Raw genomic sequence first — 27,589 nt, 5'->3', positions numbered from 1 at the left:
TTAATGTGCTTTTGTTTGACTGTGCTAATGACAGCTATTTTGTGCTTCCATTCTTATACTTACACTTTGATTGTAACTTCGCGCGAATTCGGTTACGTTCTGTAACCAAGGTTGTATACTGGCACGATCTCGGTATCCTTTCGATACCATGAGATCGCCAGCAAATATATATCTCGATTTTGTCCGTTAATTGCCTTCTGGTATTTGGCTTCTCGGAGATTTTATGGGTTTCTTTGGTTACGTTCAACCTACGCCTTCTGATTTATTTGGCACGTGTTCCTTGGTAGCGGTGTTCATAGTTAACCTCAACTCGACACCACGCTACAGTCTCTTAATGCGTTTAGACAGTTTGAGATCCATGCAGACATCTTTCAAATCCAGCCAGTAAGGATGAATTTTCCAGTATTCGGTTCTTTTCTTCAGTAGAAGCAAAAGTGAAACCTAAAAGGCAGTTCACCCGAGTTCTTCCTTAGTCCTAATTTTTTCCTATTCTGTAAAACTGATTAGTGGTAGTAGCATTTTTATTCATATTTAGTCTTTGGTTGCCTCTTAGATGACTCACTTAACTTGTGAAAAATGATCATGAAAGCTGTTATGACAAACTGTGACGTTTTGTATCCTTGAATCCCGCTCCATCATCACTCAATTTCAAGTCTGGTTATAGTGCTATAAAAATCCTAAATTTAAGGATGGTCAGCGACAGATAGTATCTAACTACCAGCCTGTTAGTCTAACTAGCATTGTCGTTAAGTTACTTGAAAAGTTAATTCGGGTTAGGTTGCTAAGCCACGTAGATTCACACAATCTGTTAGCTCCTGAGCAACACGGATTTCGTAACAAGCGTTCATGTTTGACTAACTTGCTTATTGCAAGAGAGGATTGGACAGCAGCCTTAGATAAATATCTGTCTGTCGATGTGACATTCATAGATTTTAGCAAAGCATTCGACAAGTTTTCATACTTAGGTCTTATGCAAAAGCTCACGAACTTCGGAATAATAGGCACTGTACAGGAGTGGATAGGAAACTTCTTATGTGACCGCAGACAGAGAGTGAGGGTCAACGGAACGCTATCTGATTGAAAGTCGGTCAAAAGTGCTGTACCCCAAGGCACCATCTTAGACCCTCTGCTCTTCCTTCTCTACGTTAATGAGTTACCGCTGTTACTTAGGTTTTCGACATTGTTGTTTGCGGTTGACGTTAAAATCTGGAGAACAACAAAAAGTGCGGCTGATCATCTGGATCTTCAAGCTGACTCAGACGATTTGGTAAGATGGGCTCGTGAGTGGGGCTTACAAATCAATGCTAAGAAGGGTGTGCTAATGCATATCGGCCACGGTAATAGTTACCATTATACTATTGACGGTAAACCTCTTCCATGCGTTCAAGAACATGAAGACTTAGGAGTAGTATTAAGTCATGATTTAAAAACAACTACGCATTGCAAAGCAGCCGCTGTCAAAGGTTTTCGTGCGTTATGGTCACTTCGCCGAGCGTTCAAATCTTTTGACGAGGAAACGTTTCGAATTTTATATCCCATATATGTGAGACCACATTTAGAGTGCTGTATCCAAGCAGCTAGCCCGTGTCTGGTAAAGGATACTAACTCACTCGAGTGTGCCTAGTGTGTGGGAACGAAATTAGTGAAGGGTCTTTCTAAACTCCCCTACAATGAGCGTTTAAAACACCTTAACTTTTCCCCTTGTCGTATCGTAGGACGCGAGGTGACCTTATACTGGCATTTCGTATCTTGAATTATGATTTGGGTGTTAATATGTCTAATTTTTTCGCTCCCCTCAGCACTAATAATCTCCGAGGTCATAGCAAGAAGGTTCATAAACCACGATCTCATAGACTTAAAGTGGTGTTCCGTTATTCTCATCGAGTGGTCAATGTCTGTAACGCCTTACCCGAACAAGTGGTATCAGCCTCATCAGTGAATATTTTCAAGGAGGAGCTGGACCTTCACTGGAAGGCAATGTGTCAGGATTAACACAGGTTCACCAGCCTACTATCCTTATTACTAAAGAATGAATTGTTTTACAACATCGAAGTGTGTAAGTCAACCTCTCAGTGACCTTGGAAGAACATTTTTGTAGGAACCAGTTTGGTTCACTTGATACCGCTGACGATTGGTGAGTGTTCTATCCGTAAACTGTATTGTAGAAAATGGCGTTTATCTATGTGAGACATTCACAGAAGTCCAACGACTAGATTCTCGACACACGTCGACATTTTATCGCAGAGTATGGAATAACTCTTGCTTTGATAAATATGGAACGTTGGCTGAATAGCTACAATATTCTGAAATATTACGCAACACAAAATGTGCTTACAGTTGTGTCTCTGTGAAAATGAGTCTCGATTTAAGTGTTGGTAACATTTGCATCACTTCTGTAAGGAACATCAAGCAGAGGATTCGGTCTATGGTGATTGATGCATCTGGTCATATATAGACAAAACCTGTTTTGAGATAATATGTCTAGACTGACTAGTGTATCAAACATGATCGTTTCGAAAGCGTTTCTCAGATATATCTGAACTTGCGTCCTAATATTTAAATAAGCACTACAGAACGACAAATCCACCACCGAATACTTCATTCCAAATTAATCATCTTTATGAAAATACGGCTAAATGTACCCACGTTTAGTGCTCAGGAATAAGTAAATTCAATTAGTTCATATATGTCATGCTGATTACCCCCTGTTTACTTGGTTTACTCGTCTATTACCTTTCATAATATTTTTTATTTTACAAGGTTCACTTTTAGTCTGCCTTGAAATGCACTGACTAAAATGTGTCCACGATTATAATTTTCTATATTATGTAAGGAACGTTTATCAAATTTGAATGACTGTATTGATTGCCTTCGCACTTGGATTGCTGTTCCATGTTAGTTTGTCATCTTGTTCAACTGACACTAGATTGTCAGTTTCACACATTGTAGATTAGTTGTTCATACGAAAGCATCTGAAATGTCGAGCGAATAACAATATAAATTATGCTCTCTTTACTAGTTTGTATCATGTGGGAGGAAGATCGTTAAGATGAAGTGTGAACATTTATTTCCGTTAATTAAGTTACTGAACAGATGTTATGTTTTTGCCGTTGTGTACACATAGACTGATTCAATTAAGGTCAACGTGTTATTCAATCGAGTAAATTTACTTAATACTTCGGATTGCCAAACCCTCCTCCATAGGCATATCGAGTGCATTGCTTATTCACGTTAGTGAAAACAAATTAGATGCGTAATTTATCAATCCAGTACAGTACTTTGTGAGAAACTTGGTCACTTATTTATTAATATGTCGTGTATGTTACAATGTATATTCATGCAGTAGGGCAGAACACTTGCCAGGAATTTCAATATAAGTCACTATTAATAATTCGATAACTTAATATTAATCAGTTTATTCATTAAATGCGTTCTATATTTGAACATCTTGCATTCTTTCAATTCAATCCAAAGGGAAACATACCATAAATATCTTAGTGGTAAATAATCATCATATCACTGAATATTTACATTTTAACCCTAGTAACTTACTAATGTACATATGTTCAATTTGTTTCGGTACAGCTCATTACAAACATGACCGACCTTAGCATTTCAAAATCAGTAACCGAATATGGTTGTACCAAAAGCGCAGACAAACTTCATCAGTATATATGCGATCATTCACTGCGTCTGTCTGAAGCACAAAAGTGGTTATTGCAGGTAATCATCGCAATTATTGTATTTTAAAAATGTATTGTAGGAGAGTAGAAAACATCCACTGTCATCAATGCTTTTCTCCAGTATAGAAATGCAACTTCTATCGAATTTGTGTTATGCGATAAATGCTAGAAAGACACTTGATGTTGGTAAGTACGAAGTGTATGTAGGTTTGTTTATAAGCATATATATCCATTCTACGTAACCCAGTGCTTCTCGAACAAGTTCTCGGCCTTGATGAAATAAGTCAAATAAACAAGTATTACTGGCTCGTCCATAATTATACATTCAAATTAACTGTATAGGTAGATAAAGTAGAAATAGGATGAATAGAAGGTAGATATTATGCTTAACTTTGTTTCATAGTTTACGGCAATTTTGTATGAGTCTGCGTTCAACATATCCTTCCGTTCCAGCTTTGATGAAATAAGTAAACTACATAAATATTACTAGCTTATCTTTAATTAATTATTTGAATTAACTGTAAAGGTATATGTAAGTGAAAACATAATAAACAGAATGTGTATATTATGGCTGACTTTGTTTTTTGGTTTACTGAAACTTGGGATGAGTCAGCGTTAAATAAATCAGTCTGTCACTTGGAGATAATTGCTCCTTAACTCTACCGTTTGAAGACGATTAAAGAGATTGGATGCTCTGTTTCATCTTTCGTCTTTCTCCAGTAAGTATTATATTTCAGAGTGGTTGTTGAATTCGTGAATGCACAAATCATGTTTGGAGTGGCAGATATGGAAAGAAGGAGAGTTCAAAAGTAGAAGGATACAGTCACCCATTACTGACTAATTATCAGTGTCTATTCGGATAGAGTCGAATGAGTGAGAGAATTACCTTGAAGCAACTATGTTGATACCACACATCAACAACACATTCGTAGTTGACTTGCATATTGGTCTGTTAGTGGAGACTGGAACACTGATCTCAGTGCATTTGAAACTCGTCAGATGGATGCACTAGCATGGGGTCGTTGGTGTTTGTATGGAAATCTGAAATCAGTACCTTTCGTTTCAAGCATTGAAAGGTGATCCACTGATGAATTGGGACCAAATAGCCAACAGCTTGTTCAACGGTTGTGAATTTTATTTTGAAATAGTTTTCATTTAGCCGTTGTCGATGTTGTGTGTTGTAATTGATCAGTCTGGTTTGCATCCGTATCGTCATCCAGTCACCGGTTCTAAGTAGAGTTGAATGATGACTGGTAGTGGAATCCGAGATGTGTGCATCGTCCTACATAAGCGTAGTCAATCTCTTGAGAGAAAAGATTGTTTACGTCAAACTGTGGAAAGTCGAACGTTGTATTATTTACATAAATAAATAATGAGTATTGTGAAACGTGTAACGCAGTGGTGAGTAGTGCATGAACCTGTCTCTACATAAACGCATTCTATTGTGTACTGAAGGCGAATGTGGAAGTATTAAGATGAACTGAATATGCAAACAATGACTGCCTGTCCATTCGATTACCACATTCGTGGTCTAATCCTGAAACTGTGAACTTTTCTTCCAAACCACAGGCCTGTTGACTATGAATATGGTTAATGAAATGAATAGAAACCTTACTAGTGATAGTCAATTATGTCTGGGATTTTTGACGTTCACAAACGTTTGGGTTGTTTGGTTCAGTAATAGTTGGTTTCACATATACTTGTTAAGCTAATAGTTGTTTTGTTAGGCGAAAGTGCTATCTAGACGAGTTTGGAAGATGTTAGTGTGATAATTTTACTGTTCCTTTGATTGATCAATGGACATCAGTTAGACGACTAGTCATTATCAACAGATATGTTTCCATTTATTTTAAAATTAATTTAGGAACTTATACTGGATATAGTGCATTGTCTATCGCGGAAGTATTGCCGTCAGATGGACGTGTAGTTGCCTTGGATAAAACGGATGAATATTTGAAAGACTATTGTTTGCCAGCATGGAAGAAGGCAGGTGTAGAATCGAAAATTGACTTCCGACACGGTTCAGATGTTCAAATACTACGTAAGTTTAACGATGTGATAAGCTTTAATGCTGTCAAGAAAAACAAAACGTGAATACACAATCACTGCTCAATCATGTAAAATCCATGGAGATAAGTATTTTGTCATCAGGTTACTGATGTGTACTCTGGTGTCAGCAATACTATCTGATTGATTTAGGAAAAAGATAATATATGGGGAATTCATGCTACATTTCTGTTTAAGATAGTTGAAAATAACGAAATGTTGGTTGATGGTGACGGAATCTACAAGTAAGCTTGACACTAAGAAGTATTAGTTTAACTTGTGTGACGAAATGTATGTTAGGAAGACAGATTGTATCTGTTGCGTGTAAGTGGATCGGGAGTGCGAGAAGAAATTCAATTTTGATTGAGATCATGAATCGATGGATGTTAGATCACCACCGGGAACATGGAAGCCACTAGACGTCGGTCTCGTCGTACTATAGAACGACTCAGCATTGAGCATTCATGACCCCACACGCGGGAATCGAACCCAGAACTTATTGTCTCTTACACGAACTCTTAATCACTAGACTACTGGGCGGGTATCCAAGAGTGTTAATGTCTAAATTCAACCTACCAACGAAATCGCGCTACCACGTTCGATCTTACTGAGGTAGATACTTGTCTCTATCTGACATGGATCAGTCACACTGATCAAGGCCTCTCATTAGAAAACTGAGAATTTCCTTAAGAGATCATGAGTTGATGGATGTTGGACTACCTATAATCACTGGACGACCATTTCGTCTGTGTATGAAATTCCACAGCAGTGCGCACCCACGTTTCCGCACGCAGGACCCGAACTCAGTACCTTCAATCTCGTGCACGAACACTTAACTTATAGACCACTGAGCCGGCATTCAACAGTGTTAAGGTCTAAGTTCAACCAATCCACGAAATAGAACAACATCTATTGTATTGAGGTAGATGCCTGTCTCTATATGATATGGATTAACTCTCTATTGAGTGCAATGCTACCACTGATTTTTGTGTGAGCATTTGTATATGATCTGAGGATTTCTGTATGTCCTTAAAGCGCAGTTTGTGTTCCTTCACCCTCACATCCAGTTGTCGTGATATTTTATCTACAGATGTAGCATTACATCACCAAATATAAATGTATCTCGACAAGTTAGATGTGTGCTCGGAGGTTGGTTTGAACACTGCAATGTTGTGAGTAGGTGAGTGGTACATGTGCAATGTCTGATATAGGTGTTCTTCTAGTCAATGAAAACAATTTTACTGATGACGTTGAACGAATACATTTATTCGGTTAGTATTCGATAACGGTTGGGTATATGTAAGTACAATCAGTTTGATAACAGTTTTGTCGTAAACTATTTATTGACTTGGTAACGGAACTTTATATATTTTGATTGAACTGTTGTGCCAACAGAAAGTTTGATTGATAATGGAGAGAGTGAAACATTCGATTTTGCCCTGATCGATGGTGAAAAAGAAAACTATAGTAAATATTACGAATTATGTTTAAAACTAGTTCGACCTCGTGGAATAATCGCCATTGATAATGTAAGTTTGTTTTATTTACGAGCATATGTTCTATGTATCTCAATACATTTGAAGTCAACTTTCATGACGAATTGATCTTTTAATGACTATTAATGAACCTTCTGTTTGGAAATATCTCGCCCTTAAAAATGCTTCCACATTTCATAAATTCTCCAGGAAATATCCCACATATTCAGTGAAGTATGAAGTATAATGTTAATAATAATAAATGACTATAGTTGTACACCTTCTGCTGAATGATAGCCTTATATTTCCGACTGAACGGCTTAAAATAAGATTATCCCATATATGTATGAATAATTTATCTTAGATCCACTGATTGGAAGTTATTGCGTAGAGGGAATTATAAGTTCGTCTGTGCTAACAATCCTAAGCAAACATTACTGACTGGTGCCTCCAAATGATCTTTGTTAATTGAATTATAACAGTTTTACTGTTGATAATAATCTGACGTAGAATATTGATTATCTTATAGATTCTAACCACAGTATCTGCACCATTCTACGTGACTCTTATCAAACAGTCTAAATATTAATGAACAGATGAGTTGTCTTCTTTTGGTTGCTTTTAGATTTCACTCATTCTAATTCACCATCTCTCTGTTTCAGAGCCATTTTATACCCTGTTGATTACCATTTCTTCTCCAGGTTCTATGGAGTCAGTTGGTGCTCAACGAGAATGATAACAGTCCTGCAACTATCGGTATAAGAGAAATGAATGAATTGATAGCTAGAGATAACTCTGTTCGAATTTCTCTCTTAAGAACTGGAGATGGATTGACAATTGTTGTGAAGAATTGATTCATGTTATGACTGTTTTCAGAATGGTTACATCCATACAGACATAAATACATTTGATTGATAAACCGAATTGCTTTGATTGCTATCACACATAAATAAATATTTCCCATTACTATGTTGTCATTTTCAATCATCACTGCATATGTATGTTGTTGTAATAAAACATTTCTATGAAGGGTTTCTGTATATTACATACCGTTTCAATCATTTTGTAATTGGCACTGAACATGTCTGAATCTCTCAAATGTGAGGAAATTTGTAGGATTGTGAGATTCTCCTTATAATCTGTGGCAACATGAAAGGTTGTACGGAAAAACCACAGGTTAGTGAAGATTTGGGGCGTTCAGTCGACAGATGTGATGTCAGTATGAATATGAGAAAGATTCCGATTGACGATAGTCTGACGATAGTTGATGATATACACAAACCACATGAGAAATACTGAGTTTTCGTTTATCTTCAGTAGACTATATGTTTTATTATTTGTTTCAGTTAAAGCATATGATCGTAATGTTTTCCTTGTCGCAGATCAAATTATTTGGAATTGCCACTAAACCGAAACATGGAACTTATCAGAAATAAGAGCACAATAATGTGGCAGATCTCCTTCAGAAGGAATAGAAAATATTGATTATTAACTATATCGCATACGATCTGATAATTGATTTGGTATGGAAATTCAACATAGTTGTACACACGTATACATCAAATGAAGTGGTAATTTCAGGTTACCGATGGCATTGTTTTAGAAAAGTAACATCTTTGGTTGAAGATTTCACAATCAAATGGATACTTCATTGATTCATATCAATGGTCGTCCAATTCGATCATAAGTTGTATCATCGTGTTATTATGTAGGATTTTAAATGCAAAGTAACGAGATTCATTTTGTCACTCATAAACACATTCAATCGATTTATTAATTTGCGGATACCTAAACTCATAAACAACCAAACACACTTATTTTCAAAATGTCAAAGATATGTGTGGATGATTCTCTTGAAAGACGATTGTTTCTGCTCATTTTCAATCCGTAATGCTATCAGTACGTAGTCAAGTATTGTAATGGACTGAAGATCAACATGTAACTCGATTGGCACATTTTGTACACATGGAAATACGTTTTGCTATAATTAATTAGGACCTACGAATTCACCATATCTCAATTTCGACGACATCCTCTGACAACCGTTAAACAACATTTAGATTCGAAAATGCGTAATTATCTGTGATTGTGATTGTGGTGTTGGCTATCACCATATGTCTTCAATTGTATACATTCTTCTCTAACCCTATTCACAGTTTGTTGTTTGTGCATGTTTGAAGGAGGCTAATTGAATAATGTCAACTGAAGTCAATTAGAAAGAAGTACAAATAATCTCGATATGTATGCAGTTGTGGAATATGATATGTCCATAAATATATTTGTTGGGACGGCTTTCGATAAGCACTACGACAACACCAGAGGCCGTCAAGGAGCCGAAACGTTTCCATCCACTCAGAACGTGGGGTTCTATACGTTCGAGTGACGTTTGATGTACATCGTATTCTGGGTTAATCAAATAGAACATTTAAGAATCTTATATGATTAATTGGGGTCAACTACAAGGTCAATGTGTGGAGCACGCACTGAATAAGTCGCACTTCATCACGTTGTATTATCAATGAAAATGTAGAAATTTGATTGAATCACGTATCTCGTAAATAAAATCTATGTTAATCTTATGTAATAAGTAGCTCATTTCGATTATAAATATAAGATAACACTGAAATATCTAATGTTGTTGACATGATTGTTCGATTTGAAACCTTTAAAACTTCATAGTGCTTACCGTAGGTCATGAACCACTGAGCATGGATTTATTGTGACATAATGATTTTAAATAAGAAAGAAAGATTAGTTCAGCGAAGAGTTCTCTTTTCGGCGAATTCATTTTCAAAGCTGTACAATCGCAAATAGATATATACTTATTTTTACAGGATGATAATAATACTGATAATAAACTTCTGTTATACATGGTGACAGTGAGGTTAAATAAACAAAGGTATTAGAAAAATCTTTTGAAACAAGTAAAGCAAATAATCGTTTGATAGTTAATGGATTAAGTATTCATCTGGTAAGGATGGCTCAGCATGATAAAATAACACAAAATGTTGAAACAGAGATGAAATGTAATCGGAATGATCGTGGAAATAAAAACAAACCGGTTGGAGGTAGAAGATTTGAAGGGAAGATAGAAGGTGAAGCAGGTGGCTGTAAAGGAACAAGAGTATGAAGAAAGAGAAAAAAATTTTAATACATTAAGACCATGGTAAAAGAAGAGGTTGTACCAGTCTCTTTTGTACACATAATTCTAGTTTTTCAAAATGTATGGCTATTGCCTCCGCAATGCAAAGAAGATGCAGTCTAATTGTCTTAGGAAGGCTTCTACTTACCTTGTAGATGACTTTGAACGCAGAGTCTGTCTTGATTGAGTGACCTGTGTTCACAAGGTGTTCGATTATAGAACTTATTGAGCCGTTGCCTCCTCTTCTTAGCCACGCCGGACAATGTTCTTGAATTCTTTTGGATAAAGTACGCATCGAACGACCTATATACCTAGCTCCACAAGAGCAGGTAAATTGGTAGATGCACATTGAGTTGGTCAGATGCGATAATTTATCTTTCAGATTATTGGTGAACAGTGATCGGCTGGAGAATAACATTCGCAATGTTGCTGCGAAGAATGTTCTTTTAAAGAATCCGAAATTCTCCTCTTTAAGATATAAGCGGCTCTATCACCTTTGAAGTCGATGTTCATGTATAAAATTTTCTTTTCTACTGTAGTTGTTTGTGGTTTTGGCATTTTCGGCTTCATGTTCTTATCAATGAATATAGAAGGATATCCGTTTTTGATAAGTATCTCTTTTAAAAGGCTCAATTCTTTCTCTACGACCTCGGGGCTACAGATTCTTCGTATTCTTGCGGCGAGAGTTATTATTAAGTTTCTTTTTCGGCTGATGGGAACCCAACTGTGGAAATTTGATAGTTGGCCATTCCACATGGATTTCCTGTAGATAGATCTTTTGAAGTACCATCTTGTTTTCTTTTCATATCTACATCAAGGAAGTGAATATTTTGTTTGCTTTCAACTTCAAGTGTGAATTTTATTGATGGGTGACAATTATTAAATGTCTTTAGGAGATCACTTAAGTTACATTTGTTGTCACAAATGATAAAGATATCATCCACATATCTTTTATACAAGTGGAGGTTTTCTATAATTCTTTTGAGTTGGTTGTTTTCTAAATTGGCTATGAAGCAATCTGCTAGTAAAGGACCAAGTGGGGATCCCATTTCTATACCCTCCTTCTGTCTATGAATTACATCGTTGAATGTGAACTGTACATTGCAAGTACAACGTAGTAATAATTCCTTCAAATAAACCTCAGGTATCCCAATGTTTATCTCAGTATTGTTTATGTACTTACAGATAAAATTAATGGTCTCTGTGATTTTATTGACTAATGGTTGTTAGTTTCACAGTTTCCAGTTAGTGGATAGTTCTATGTTCGTACACAATCTGTGTGAAATGAGATGATCACAAAGATGAGTGTACAAATTCTGTGGAACTTTTGCTCAGCATATGTTATAGACTAGAATGGTTTCTACATTAGGCGATCATGATAGATTGAATATTACTCACTTGTTGCTACTAATGAATCCCGATGTTTATGAGAATAGACAAATCGAAGTTATCAATCCGTAATATTATGCAGTGCACAAAATCAACTCTTTTTGATAATCTGTGATCTAGAAGGATGATAGCTAGGAAATGATTCTTCGAATATTACTTGACTTTCAAAATTTATGAAGCAGAAGCACAACTCATACACCTGAATATTGAAGACGTAACTGAATTCTGGTGTTTGCCTATTGATTTGATGCAGACAATGCTTATGAACAAATTCCGGTGATGATGGAAACTGACTAGTTTGATGTGTGCGATCGTCAGATTTACAACTGTCACTTTAGTCTCTATATCTTTCGTTTATCTGGTTGACCATAAACATGTCGTGACCTACTTTTATCGATAGAACGCTAGTGGTTTAATGGAAACAATTAGCATTATAACCAACTGTGCCAGTGGTTGTTTTACAGTACTTCTTCATTTAACTGTACTAAAAACATACATGCTTCCGTTGATTGTGTGTCCTTGCACGATCGCCAGATTCACAACTCTCACTTTAGTCTCTATATCTTTCGTTTATCTGGCCGACCATAAACATGAACTTAATTGTCATCACCGAGAAATTGAAAGGACAGATTTTCAAACTGATATTTGAAGTGATCAAGCGACAAATGACAGTTACTACTCAGTACAAACAAGAGAAACAAGCGAACAATTAAAGTTGACCGGACAGATTGACAGTTCTATTGAAATAACCATTTACAACATGGAAGCAGTGGATGGCCGTTTCAATTTCGTATGGAATTGGTACTCAGTATGAATCCAGGACCCAGATAACGAGGATGGATCCCAGGACCTTTACTCGCATTCACCGACGCCTAACTCCTAGATCAATGAAACAGGATCCACTGAGTTTTATTGGTTTTACATGTTAGATCTTTATCAGCGAATAAACTATGCTATGGAAACTGTGCAATAAAATACAATAAAAATGAAATCACAAACTGACCTACGTTTGAAAATCTAGATACACCAAACAGCCATTTCCTTGCAGCACGAGAGGCATCCACAGTCCCACCATCTGGGACAAACCAAAGCCCCAATATTGAGGAATTAAGTCGTTCTCAACATGAAACTTTTAACGAAAATAAGTATGGTATCAAAGCGCATGTGAATTCATTCGAGTTATTTTACCCCATAAGACCCCAGATGCGAAGGAATGAAAGATATTAACAGTCGGCAAAATAAGGTACGAAAATGTAGATATACTGTCATATGTTGAGAGAGAAATCAATGGCTGAATCCATTTTCTCCCCTATCGTGGTAGAATTATTGATTAAGTCAGCTCTCAAGGTACGACGTGTTTTCGGGTGATTGAATTCGATTTAGATTGGCTCATCTCACAGTTTTGTGTTGAAACTCACCGGACTGTTGTGTTTGTAAAAATGGTCACTGACAGGGAGAAATTTCTCTACTGCTAAACTAGACTGGTATATTTTCTACGGGATTCAACAGTGAAGTCATCCCTCATTTAGTGTCTTCGAATGAAGTTCAAACGTAGGAAAGCATACTCAGCGATTGTGATAAAATGGTGTAGCACACTAACCTTTTGTGTCATGTATAGCAAGATCTATCAAAATTTAGTATCAAAGCTAAATGTATCACTAATGAAACATTGATGGAAATATTACGTGTAGGATGATTCTAAGGATCATTGAATAGTGAAACATCTTTGAGAGACATTGGCATAAAAGGATACAATAACACATGATGAATCCCAGTTGTCTGACAAGGAATTCCCACATGGACTATCTTCAAGATCCAGCGGATGAGAGTGGAGCTTAGTATATCAGTGTTACTAAAATGAAAAATTAGGCGAGACTACATAATATTGATAAATCCATCGGACAAAAGATAACGAATCTTGGAGTTTGGAGCGAAATCTATTCATCAACATGACTAAATTGTATGTTGGCATTACATCTAATCTAAATTCTTTATGAAAAACACTTGATTTAATTCCTAACGTTACCCATCAAATGCGAAAAATAAATCACATTGGTTTATTGATATAACAGAAAGCAAAGTCAAAATTACATTCATTGACTCATTATGATGTTTGTTCAACATTAATTCAGTTTCAATTCAATGTGAAGATTAGTCAATGTAGTATTTATTTCTATTTTTCCGAATGACATATGGTTCTGTATAAAATAGGATGTTCTTGTATGGAACATTGACCTGAACTGCGCTCAACATGATATGTGGCATATGATTTGTGGTAACCCTGATCATTTTTCATATACGTGATTTCATTCAAATTATTAGTCGAAATGGCTGTACGAATCAATTTATAAATCAGTGTATTTTCGAGTAGGATCGTCGTAGTGATTTTGGGCTAATAAATTTTAATTTTTAGCAAACTTTGTGTTCTCACTTTCGCGTCGCGGAAATGGAGGTGCTTCCCCGCTTTTCCAAGCATAAGTGACAACCGATTCCGTCACAACAATCAATAGCGACCGGATATAACAAGTAGCGTGCAATTAGAAGTGGCGACGGGGCAACCACAATGAATTTCTCATTGGACCAACTAGAATCTTATATGGAACGTCAAGAAAAGCGGGTCGAACAGTCAAACACCACAATCATGGAAGCCCTTATACAGGAAATGTGCCTGACCCAGCAAAACCCCGCTTCTGGTGCATTTCAAATATCGCACAAAGGTTCAGCCGTCAATGCAATACATTAATTTAATTTTGATGTGGCGATGAAGATTGAGGGTCCTGGGTTCCATCCTCGTTATCTGGGTCCTGGATTCATACTGAGTACCAATTCCATACGAAATTGAAACGGCCATCCACTGCTTCCATGTTGTAAATGGTTATTTCAATAGAACTGTCAATCTGTCCGGTCAACTTTAATTGTTCGCTTGTTTCTCTTGTTTGTACTGAGTAGTAACTGTCATTTGTCGCTTGATCACTTCAAATATCAGTTTGAAAATCTGTCCTTTCAATTTCTCGGTGATGACAATTAAGTTCATGTTTATGGTCGGCCAGATAAACGAAAGATATAGAGACTAAAGTGAGAGTTGTGAATCTGGCGATCGTGCAAGGACACACAATCAACGGAAGCATGTATGTTTTTAGTACAGTTAAATGAAGAAGTACTGTAAAACAACCACTGGCACAGTTGGTTATAATGCTAATTGTTTCCATTAAACCACTAGCGTTCTATCGATAAAAGTAGGTCACGACATGTTTATGGTCAACCAGATAAACGAAAGATATAGAGACTAAAGTGACAGTTGTAAATCTGACGATCGCACACATCAAACTAGTCAGTTTCCATCATCACCGGAATTTGTTCATAAGCATTGTCTGCATCAAATCAATAGGCAAACACCAGAATTCAGTTACGTCTTCAATATTCAGGTGTATGAGTTGTGCTTCTGCTTCATAAATTTTGAAAGTCAAGTAATATTCGAAGAATCATTTCCTAGCTATCATCCTTCTAGATCACAGATTATCAAAAAAGAGTTGATTTTGTGCACTGCATAATATTACGGATTGATAACTTCGATTTGTCTATTCTCATAAACATCGGGATTCATTAGTAGCAACAAGTGAGTAATATTCAATCTATCATGATCGCCTAATGTAGAAACCATTCTAGTCTATAACATATGCTGAGCAAAAGTTCCACAGAATTTGTACACTCATCTTTGTGATCATCTCATTTCACACAGATTGTGTACGAACATAGAACTATCCACTAACTGGAAACTGTGAAACTAACAACCATTAGTCAATAAATCATTATGTCACATTAAATCCATGCTCAGTGATTCATGACCTACGGTATGCACTATGAAGTTTTAAAGGTTTCAAATCGAACAATCATGTCAACAACATTAGATATTTCAGTGTTATCTTATATTTATAATCGAAATGAGCTACTTATTACATAAGATTAACATAGATTTTATTTACGAGATACGTGATTCAATCAAATTTCTACATTTTCATTGATAATACAACGTGATGAAGTGCGACTTATTCAGTGCGTGCTCCACACATTGACCTTGTAGTTGACCCCAATTAATCATATAAGATTCTTAAATGTTCTATTTGATTAACCCAGAATACGATGTACATCAAACGTCACTCGAACGTATAGAACCCCACGTTCTGAGTGGATGGAAACGTTTCGGCTCCTTGACGGCCTCTGGTGTTGTCGTAGTGCTTATCGAAAGCCGTCCCAACAAATATATTTATGGACATATCATATTCCACAACTGCGTACATATCGAGATTATTTGTACTTCTTTCTAATTGACTCCAGTTGACAAAAATAGCCATCAGCTTCGTGACTTCTGAAGAATTTCACCTTTTACTATAAGGTATCTTATTTCTTCTATATTCGGACCGTCCAACTCTCAGGGCAGCGTTTGAATTGTTCGAATGATTTTTCTTCGTTAGATATTTTGCAGCGAAGTTATTTCCTATGAGACGCGATTGTTAACCCTATGTTTAAATGAGAACGGTTGGATACTGACTCATAATGGTCTAAAGGTCAAATGCTCCCTGCCAAATCTGAAGTTTCTATAGTTGACTTTCCAGTGGAGTCATTGATGTGCGCCGCTAAGGAGTCATATCCTAGGACTAAACAGCCGTCTAGTGCCTCCTTGTTGTCTAACGAAGGTTAATAAAGCGTTTCTTTATGTGAAAGAGCTCTCCCGATCTACGATATTGTCCGTAGATTCCATGTACGGATATTAATTGTTCCTCTGGTTGTCAAATTATTCAATTAGCCTCCTTCAAACATGCACAAACAACAAACTGTGAATAGGGTTAGAGAAGAATGTATACAATTGAAGACATATGGTGATAGCCAACACCACAATCACAATCACAGATAATTACGCATTTTCGAATCTAATGTCAACTTCCTACTTTGAGGAAAATTTCCCCAAGTACAGGAAAGTCGACTGGAACGCCCCAAATCTTCACTAACCGTTCGTTTAAAGTCATAACGTACGAAAATTTTGCAGATGGATATGACATATACGTTCGTAAGATGCAGTGTGTTGTTGTTTGAGAGTAGCAGTAATGTAGCATAGCGTTACAAACACAAAACAAAAACGAAAACGAAAATACTTTCCTTTAAAGTCTTGTTTTGTTAACAATGATAATAATGTGCAAAACTCTTTATAAACCCACAAGAAATAAAATGTGCTGTTTATTTTTGTGTACAATGAATGAATAATTAAATAAAGTTTACTCGTTTATTATTGTATCAAACTTTTTTTTTAAAAATTTGAAAAAAACGAATAGTTGTGGAAAAGAGAATGTGTGGTTGATCATGTACACTGTGAAAAGAAAAAAAATTTAGGTGAAATTAGGAGTGTAGGACATCAACAGTTGTTTGTTTCGTTTTTTTTATTCGACGAAATGGACATAACGCTTGGGTTTTTTGCACGACTCCCTGAACGTGTTAAACAAGTAGGTTTCCTACTCGGCTTTTCTTCCTCATCTACTCTATTGTTGGTTGCTGGGTGGGGTTGTTTAAGTACAGAAGTATCTTCTTTCTCGTGATGTGCTTCGTGGAGAGCAGGCTTTAGTCTATCGATGGCGATAGTTTCTTTCTTTCCACCCTTATTGATAATGAAGTGTTTGTTCGTTCGTTTAATTACTTGGTATGGTCCTTCGTACGGCTGCTTCAATGGTTTTTTAACTGCATCAACACTGACGAAAACAAACTTTCATGTTTCTAGTTTTTGTCAAGTTGCACTCGGTTGTCATGTTCCCGAGGCGGTGTGGCTTCGATTCTATCCATGGTTTGTAGTAATTAGCTGGCGAAACGGCTTGGGTCTGTTGCTGTTGTTGGATTTGAGTCCACGAGTTGTCCTGATAATGTAAGAGTCATACTATAGACTAACTCAGCGGCTGTACAACCTATGTCTTCTTTGATAGTTGAACGGATTCCTAGGAGTACAAGAGGTAATGCATCACTCCATTTCGATGTGTCGTCTTGTGCCATCAGCGAGCTTTTCAGTTGACGGTGAAACCTTTCGACCAAGCCATTAGCTGCTGGGTGGTGAGCTGTCGTTTTAATGTGGTTTACCCCTAGAAGTTTAGTGAACTCCTGAAAAAGGACGGATTGAAATCGGGGACCACTATCTGTTGTGATTATTGACGGTACTCCATAATTGGATATCCAGCGATCCAGGAAAACTGAAGCGACTGTTTCTGCCGATGTGTCTTTTATGGGGCATGCTATGGTCAATCTGGTGAACCTGTCCACTGCAGTGAGGATGTGTGTGAATGAATTAGATGGTGGCAGGGGCACAACTAAATCTAAGTGCACATGTTGGAAGCGTTTGTCGGGGATAGGGAATTCCCCAATTGGACTGATAGTGTGCTTCTGGGTCTTGCTGCGTTGGCACTGTAGACAGCTACGTGTCCAACGTTCAGTATCTGAGTTGATCTTTGGCCACACAAAACGTTCAGTCATGAGCTTTGTTGTAGCTCTGATACCTGGATGTGAGAGACCGTGCGAGTGATGAAATATTTTTCGGCGACAAGTGTGTGGGACAAAAGGACGATTGTTACCTGTTGAGGTGTCGCAGATGGTAGATGTGTCTGAGAAAGGAATCGGTACCGGCTTAAGATTCAAGCTAGACTTTTCGGCGCAGTCTTTCAATTCCACATCGCCTGGTTGTAATTTAGCCAGGGTTTCGAGGCAGATGTCGTGATTGAGTGCCATCATATTGATATCCTTCCTAGATAGTGTGTCTGCGACAACGTTAGAGGAGGCTTTTATAAACTGGATGTCTGTCAGGAAAATTGACTATGACTTAGACTTCTTCTGGAAGTCGTTTGATACCTTGAGAGTCGATGTAATGTCCTAGAAACTCTAAGGCTGTGGCTGCGAATATACATTTCGAAGGATTAATGACAACACCATGTTTTTTAAAACGATCAAAGAGGATCTGTACATGTTGAACGTGTCCTTCTAATGATGCATTTGCAATCAAAACATCGTCTATGTAGACAAACACGAAATCCAAACCTTTTGTAACGTTGTCCATGAAGCGTTGAAATTTCTGAGCAGCATTTTTCAGTCGGAATGGCATCCTTAGAAACTCAAGCAAACAAAAAGGTTTTTTTCAACGTCTTCCGGTGCCATGGAAATTCGGTGATATGCTCGTACTAGGTCGAGTTTCAAAAAGATGCATTTGCCGTGTAGATTTAATGAAAAATTGTGTATGTGAGGAATTGGATACTTATCAGGGATGGTTTGGTTGTTTAGTCGGCGACAGTCACCACATGGACGCTAGTCTTGATCTTTCTTTGGTGCCATATGTAGTGGCGAGGCCCACGGGCTGTTAGATGGTCTAATAATGTCAAATTGCATCATATGTTCGAACTCTCTTTTAGCCACTTACAACTTGCTTGGGGGTAGTCTCCTCGCCCTGGCGCAAATAGGAGCACTGGTGGTAGTGGTGTGGTGCTGCACCTGCTGTGGGTTGCTTTCCTTTTGATAGTCTGATTTCGTGATACACTCGTATTCTGTTAGAATGTCGTTGAAAATGTTGTTCGCGGGCTTCATTGTTCGTACTCCGTGAATTTCTTAGTCAGAGGTGGTTGTGCCGATGACCTGTAAACTTGTATTCGCATAGATTAATCTCTTCTTAGTCATATCTACTAACAAGTTGTACGCGCTGAGGAAATCGGCTCCGATGATGGGTTGTTTGACGTGAGCTACCATGAAAACCCATGTAAATCGTCTGCGGAGTCCGAGGTCTAATATCACTGTTTAATGCAACGGCGTGCCTTGTCAACGAAAGTCGCATGATAACAGCAAGTGTTCGCTGCCTGTTTGGGTGATCTAGGGCGATGTCTGGACATTGATCACTTTCTCGTGGTCGATCTAGCAGGCCGAGAATGAATTGTGCCTATAGTCGCCTGCAACAATGCTACTTCCTGAGTTAAGTGTGCTATTTGCTGCTGAATGTCAAGAGGGACGTTCATAACATCCGTACTAGAGGTTTGTATGGCGTTCAAATGCCGACTATCAAGGTAAATCTCCATCATTTTATCTGCCATGTCAGCTAGGTCATCAAGATTAACAGAAGTTCCCGATACACTGAGGATTTGTGTGACATTGTGTGGTAACCGTCGAAACCACATTTGTCTGAGTAATGCGTCATCTACCTTGTATGGCCCTGCTAACTGCCTCATATGTCTGAGTAAGTGCGAGGGTCCGCGAGGATCCCTTAATTTGCATGGTGTAAGTAGTTGTTGTAATCGTTTTTCATCGGACTGCGAAGTACGGTAAATAACTGCGGCTTTAATTTCGTCGTACAGGTTCGTCTCAGGTACATTATCAGTTAGATCGCCGAACTCTGTAGCCACATCTATTGGTAGTGCTCCGACAACGTGTGCGTATTCGGTCGCTTGAGAGCGTGTGCTTGGTGCCAAAAATAATGCTTCTACCTGGGCAAACCAGATTCTAGAGTTAGTAACACCATACATTGGCAGTCGTAGCTCTGAAATGGCGTTGATGGAGCTCAGAGCGTTTTCTTCGGGTTGTGAAGGGTTTTGGGGCTTGATAGGTGGACTATCAATATCAATGAATTTAGTGGGAGGGTTCATGGTGGGAAAAACAACAATGGAGTAGCGTGCCGAATAATATATATATATAAACAGTAAACGTCTATAATGAATTCTAGGCTCACCAAATAATTGTGGTGGACCAGACAAATATGAACGCGAAAAAATGTTATTCAAATTTTAAAGAGTAAATAATAATGTTAATAGTTATTAATACAACATAAAAATATGAACTTTACTTAAACTCACCAAGTTGCTGCGTGTTCAGATTGGGTTTGGTGCTGTAAATCCACAATTATAAATGTTCGATAATTCCGTACAGGTTGTTGAGCTCTCCAATAATGTAAACCACTGTTAGATGTGATATGTGCCAACTGAAAGTCTATAAATGTGGATAATATTCGATGTATGTGTAGCAGTGTATTTGCGAACTATCACAAGTATGTCACGTCAAGTGAGGTACACAACGGAAAAAGTGTTCAAGGTCATTTACTAAAACAACAGGTACAATCATTTAATGATAAATATTCATACAGTGAAAGAATGACAAAATAAATACAAATAATATTAAAAACTATTCACAAAATAAGCTTGCCAAGCCTATCTCCACAGGTTTGTAACTAATTTTTTGCCAAGTTCAATAGAGTTCGGCTATTTTAGAGGAGCCGTTATTTTGCAATCTTCGGTTTTGCACGCATCTCATTTGGGTAGCCTGGACGTTTTGAGTAACGTAACACAGAGTTCGGAAGTGGATCTTCGAATGTCAGTTGACTTTCATAGTTTACGAGGACAAACAAATTCATGTTATCAATACCTAATATTATGCAGTATATAAAATCAACTGTATTTTAATCATTTGTGATTACAATGATGAATTCTGCGAATATTACTCGGCTTTCAAAATTTTTGAAGAAAAAGCACAATTCATACACCTAACTATTAAAGACGTAACTGAATTCCGATGGTCTACTATTGATTTGATGCTGACAATGCTAATAAACAAGTCCCAGTGATGATGACGACTGTTTTGTTGAATGGGTGCGATCGCCAGATTCACAACTGTCACTAATTGCACGAATTTCTTCCTTGAATTTTTTAGATGCACTGACAACTGTTGTTGGAAAATGATTTATGTGCTGAATATTATCAGAATCACTTCTCTAAAATATTCCAAGTTTTGAGGCGTCTTCCACTCCGCAGAGTTCAGTATGGAACAGATCTTCAACTTTCTTGAGCCAAGAGATGAAATTAACACCCGCAAAACCATGAAAATTGAATTCGTGGATTGCATTGACAGCTGGACCTGTGTGCGATATTTGAAATGCATCAGAAATGGGGTTTTGCTGGGTCAGGCACATTTTCTGCATAAGTGCTTTCATGATTGTGGTGTTTGACCGTTCGACCCGCTTTTCTTGACGTTCCAAATGAGCTTCTAGTTGGTTTAATGAGAAATTCATTGTGGTTTTCCCCGTCTCCAAAGATAAGTCTTCTAATTGCACGCTACTTGTTGTATCCGGTCGCTATTGATTGTTATGACGGAGTCACTTGTCATTTATACTTGGAAAAGCGAGGAAGCACCTCTGTTTCTACCACTGGAAAGTGAGGTCACATTCAATACCTTTATTGTATAGGAAAAAATACGAATTCATAAATAATTCATTCAAACGTCTTCGAAATTTCGCTTTTGTTTCTGCTGATGAAATGAACCTAATTCTGGAAGATTCCTGTTCACTAACTGAATCTGAAGAAGTTTTGTGTGGATCTCAGGCTTTAAAATCGCTTTAAAAGATGGTCGACACAGGCAGAAATAAATCAACTCCTCCGGAACGATGAAAATAACCTAGTATCAAAGGTTTTTCTATAACGAACATTTGCAGCATAAGTACTCGAAATCCTTCCTGAGTGGTACGAGAAAGCATCTCACCGTATTAATGGTACGCTATAAGAATGCTCGAAGACTACTAAACAGCCTGAGTTCCACATGGACATCTTTCATACCTAGTCATTAAGCATCAATCTTCCAATCTTATGTTTCTTCGGCAGTAGCGATAGTGAAATTGAGAAGGCGGTTTTCCTTATTTCTTTCAGAGTCCCTGTTTTGTTTTATACTGTAAAGCTTATAAACAGTAACTCCTGGTAACGTTTCTCGGAGTAGCTTGCATATTCAAATCTAGACTTTGGTTTGTTCTCGGAAAACACTCTGAAGTTACGAAAAATACAACCACTGCCAGGGAAGCCCTTCTAACTGTATTCGCGCTGCAGAAGATTCGTTTAAGAAACTGAGAGAACAAAAAGCGAATATATGGCGCTTTAACCGAGATGGTGGAAACAGAGTGTCCATCTAGGGGAGTTAGAAAACTCTGATTCCAAATCAATGGTGCACATCATCTTTACTATCCTGGAGGCACAAATGGGGCATGAAAAACTTATGGTCATCGGCTACCATGGTACTTCATCTCCTTACGTTGCTCCATTGCATCGTGGATAAGACATTTAGGTCAAAGGTTTCAGGTGTGGTACTCTAATAAATCCACCAACTTCGGTTTGAACACCCGTGCAATATCACAGCCGCCACAGAAATCGAATGATTTATGTGGCGCATATCTAGTTGTGCCTCCTTTAACCAATGTTCATGTGTTTAGATAAATTTGCAAATGTGAAAATTTACTGACCTCTTAGTGAAATCTGTCATGACAAATTATGAAGTTTGTTTTTCTCAATTCCTCTCATCCCTGAAGTCCGAGTCGCCGTCAGACATACAGGTCTCACTCTGTTTCCTTAACTCCATAAAATTTTATTGTATGCCAACCATTACCCCAATTTCTTTATTTTGATGAATTCATCTGCACAACTGAGGCATTACTCTTTCCCAGTCCGTCATGCGTTGATATGAGAATCCAGATTTGAAACCGTTCACCCATATATTCCAGAGACTCCCGTAATTTGTTCCATCTTAGCGCGTTTTTTCATTTTTCTCACAACCGTGCTTACGTCTGTGGATCTATTACACATTACGTTATGCATGTCCACACTTATGGTTCCATTCACATCTAAAGCTGGACTCATGATAACGCTCCATGCATCCTTGAAGTCTGACAGCTGTTCTTTTGTTGTTGGCTGATTATATAAGAGAAAAATCACAGCTACGTTTGGCAGTTCAAATGGCTCAAGAAATAGCAAAGGCTTTGTGGAGCGGGTTGATTTGCACGGCCAAAGTAGCGGTGGTCTGCAACACCTCTTATACAAACAAAAATAGCCAACGAAAAATATCACATCACATTTTGGGTAGTTAACATAAGATTTTATGCCCATCGGCAGTCAATTTCAAGTCTGATTATTATGCTATAAAAAAATCCTAAAATGTATTGTTTTACAGCATCGAAGTGTGTAAGTCAACCTCTCAGTGACCTTGGAAGAACATTTTTGTAGGAACCAGTTTGGTTCACTTGATACCGCTGACGATTGGTGAGTGTTCTATCCGTAAACTGTATTGTAGAAAATGGCGTTTATCTATGTGAGACATTCACAGAAGTCCAACAACTAGATTCTCGACACACGTCGACATTTTATCGCAGAGTATGGAATAACTCTTGCTTTGATAAATATGGAACGTTGGCTGAATAGCTACAATATTCTGAAATATTACGCAACACAAAATGTGCTTACAGTTGTGTCTCTGTGAAAATGAGTCTCGATTTAAGTGTTGGTAACATTTGCATCACTTCTGTAAGGAACATCAAGCAGAGGATTCGGTCTATGGTGATTGATGCATCTGGTCATATATAGACAAAACCTGTTTTGAGATAATATGTCTAGACTGACTAGTGTATCAAACATGATCGTTTCGAAAGCGTTTCTCAGATATATCTGAACTTGCGTCCTAATATTTAAATAAGCACTACAGAACGACAAATCCACCACCGAATACTTCATTCCAAATTAATCATCTTTATGAAAATACGGCTAAATGTACCCACGTTTAGTGCTCAGGAATAAGTAAATTCAATTAGTTCATATATGTCATGCTGATTACCCCCTGTTTACTTGGTTTACTCGTCTATTACCTTTCATAATATTTTTTATTTTACAGTCTTCAGTCTTCAGTAATAAGGATAGGAGGTCTGTCGACCTATATTAATCCTTGCGGTTTGTAATACTGTGGAGGTCCAATCTCGTTTTGAATATATTAGCAGACGGTGCTGATATCACGTGTTCCGGTAGAGAATTCCAGTAATTCACTACTCGGTGCGAGAAACGGAACCCCAGACGTAAACGGTTTGATCTCGGTTTTTGAACTTTCTTCGAATGTCCTCTCAAATGATCGGTTCTAGACGGAAGCAAAAGATAAGACATGTTAATACCAAGGTCATCGTTCAGTATACGATAAGCCAATATTAGATCACCCCGTAGTCTACGGTAAGATAACGGAAATAAGTTAAGGTGTCTCAGTCTGTCTTCATAAGATAGGCCAACTAGACCTTGTACCATCTTAGTAGCTCGTCGTTGGACTCTTTCTAGCATATCTGCTTCATATTTGAAACAAGGACTCGCTGCTTGAATCCCGTATTCTAAATGTGGTCGCACATAAATCGGGTATAGTAATCCAAGCATTTCATCATCTAAATACTGAAAAGACCTACGAATTGACCATAATACCCTATAGCCTTTTGCAGCAGCAGCCTTACAGTGACTAGTGGTTTTGAGATCATTGCTTAATATGACTCCTAAATCTTTATAGTTTCTTGCTTAGGGTAGCACGAATCCACGTAGGGTATAGTCATACGATTCATCAGAGTTATTTAACTGCATCAGTACACTTATTAGGATTTACTTCTAGTGACCACCTGTCTAACCATGCCACCAATGAGTTAAGATCGTCCTGTAATACTATTCTATCCGACAAACTATGTATGGGTCTCCAAATCTTTATGTCATCAGCGAAGAGTAGAATGGATGATTTTGCTACAGTTGGCAATTCATTTACATAAAGTAAAAAGAGAAGAGGACATAGGATTGTGCCTTGGGGAACCCCACTTTTACAGGTACCCACGAGGAAAGAGCCCCGTTAACCCTTACCCTTTGTCTCCTGTCATGGAGAAAGTTACTTATCCAATCGACGACTGTGTAATGGATTCCAAAACGTTTCAGTTTGAATTTAAGACCAGAGTGGGAAACCTTATCAAAGGCTTTACTTAGATCTATGAAAATCACATCCACAGGAGCATTCCGATCCTTTGCCGCAGCCCACTTTTCTCGTGCGATGAGAAGATTTGTCAAGGTTCACTTTTAGTCTGCCTTGAAATGCACTGACTAAAATGTGTCCACGATTATAATTTTCTATATTATGTAAGGAACGTTTATCAAATTTGAATGACTGTATTGATTGCCTTCGCACTTGGATTGCTGTTCCATGTTAGTTTGTCATCTTGTTCAACTGACACTAGATTGTCAGTTTCACACATTGTAGATTAGTTGTTCATACGAAAGCATCTGAAATGTCGAGCGAATAACAATATAAATTATGCTCTCTTTACTAGTTTGTATCATGTGAGAGGAAGATCGTTAAGATGAAGTGTGAACATTTATTTCCGTTAATTAAGTTACTGAACAGATGTTATGTTTTTGCCGTTGTGTACACATAGACTGATTCAATTAAGGTCAACGTGTTATTCAATCGAGTAAATTTACCTAATACGAACTGCCAAACCCTCCTTCACAGCCATATTGTGTACAGCCATACTGTATAGGTATATGTAATTGGCGACAAAATAGACAGAATGTGGCTACCATGCCCACTTTTGTTTCATGGTTTACAGTAACTTTGAATGAGTCAGCGTTAAAATCATCCGTCTGTTATTTGAAGAACATTGTTCATTATCTCTACCATTTGAAGACGATTAGGGAGATTGGATGCTTTATTCCATCATTCGTCTTTCTCCAGTGAATATTACATTTCAGAGTGGTTGTGGTACTCGTGTATGTAAAAATTATGTATGGAGAGACAGATATGGAAAGAAGGGGAGTTTGAAGAGAAGAGACATAGAGTCACCCATTACTGACTTGTTATCAGTGTCTATTCGGATAGAGTTGAATGACTGAGCGAATTATCTTGAAACGACTATGTTGATACCATATATCAACAACACATTCGTAGTTGACTTGTATATTGGTCTGGGAGTGAAGACTGGAACACTGATTTCATTGCGTTTGAGACTCATCAGCTGGATGCATTTGCATGGTGTAATTAATATTCGCATGGAAATTCGAAGCTATTGCTTTTCATTTCGAGCACCAACACATGATCTACTGATGTATTGAGTTCAAATAGTCAGTAGATTGTTCAACGTTATATCTGGAATTTCTGACGTTCACTACTTTTTGGGTTGCTTTGTTCAGTAATAATTGGTTTCAGATATATTTGTTAAGCTGACGACTGTTTTGTCAAGCTACAGTGTGATCTAAACTAGTCTGAAAGATGTTACTGTGGTAATTCTACTGTTTTTTTACCAACCACTGTACATCAGTTAGACGACCAGTCATTATCAACAGATATGTTTCCATTTATTTTAAAATTAATTTAGGAACTTATACTGGATATAGTGCATTGTCTATCGCGGAAGTATTGCCGTCAGATGGACGTGTAGTTGCCTTGGATAAAACGGATGAATATTTGAAAGACTATTGTTTGCCAGCATGGAAGAAGGCAGGTGTAGAATCGAAAATTGACTTCCGACACGGTTCAGATGTTCAAATACTACGTAAGTTTAACGATGTGATAAGCTTTAATGCTGTCAAGAAAAACAAAACGTGAATACACAATCACTGCTCAATCATGTAAAATCCATGGAGATAAGTATTTTGTCATCAGGTTACTGATGTGTACTCTGGTGTCAGCAATACTATCTGATTGATTTAGGAAAAAGATAATATATGGGGAATTCATGCTACATTTCTGTTTAAGATAGTTGAAAATAACGAAATGTTGGTTGATGTTGACGGAATCTACAAGTAAGCTTGACACTAAGAAGTATTAGTTTAACTTGTGTGACGAAATGTATGTTAGGAAGACAGATTGTATCTGTTGCGTGTAAGTGGATCGGGAGTGCGAGAAGAAATTCAATTTTGATTGAGATCATGAATCGATGGATGTTAGATCACCACCGGGAACATGGAAGCCACTAGACGTCGGTCTCGTCGTACTATAGAACGACTCAGCATTGAGCATTCATGACCCCACACGCGGGA

General features: G+C 37.6%; 1 protein-coding gene across 2 annotated transcripts; it reads left to right on the top strand.

The window, feature by feature from the left end:
- The first annotated feature begins 2,074 nt into the window (after window positions 1-2,074).
- COMTD1_6 (Catechol O-methyltransferase domain-containing protein 1) lies at window positions 2,075-8,717 on the top strand. Of its 2 annotated transcripts, XM_051215461.1 has the most exons (6): window positions 2,075-2,134; window positions 3,586-3,723; window positions 3,764-3,869; window positions 5,548-5,724; window positions 7,125-7,258; window positions 7,906-8,717. In XM_051215461.1, exons 2-6 carry the CDS (start codon window positions 3,598-3,600, stop codon window positions 8,056-8,058), a joined length of 696 nt encoding a protein of 231 aa, XP_051065965.1. In that variant the 5' UTR covers window positions 2,075-2,134; window positions 3,586-3,597; the 3' UTR covers window positions 8,059-8,717. The 2 variants fall into 2 exon arrangements, with proteins under 2 accessions (XP_051065965.1, XP_051065966.1); XM_051215462.1 differs by lacking the exon at window positions 7,125-7,258.
- Window positions 8,718-27,589: the final 18,872 nt, after the last annotated feature.

The sequence above is a fragment of the Schistosoma haematobium genome, chromosome 4 (genome assembly GCF_000699445.3).
Source record: "Schistosoma haematobium chromosome 4, whole genome shotgun sequence".
Lineage (NCBI taxonomy): Eukaryota > Metazoa > Platyhelminthes > Trematoda > Strigeidida > Schistosomatidae > Schistosoma > Schistosoma haematobium.
This window is presented reverse-complemented; position numbering and strand designations above follow the sequence as displayed.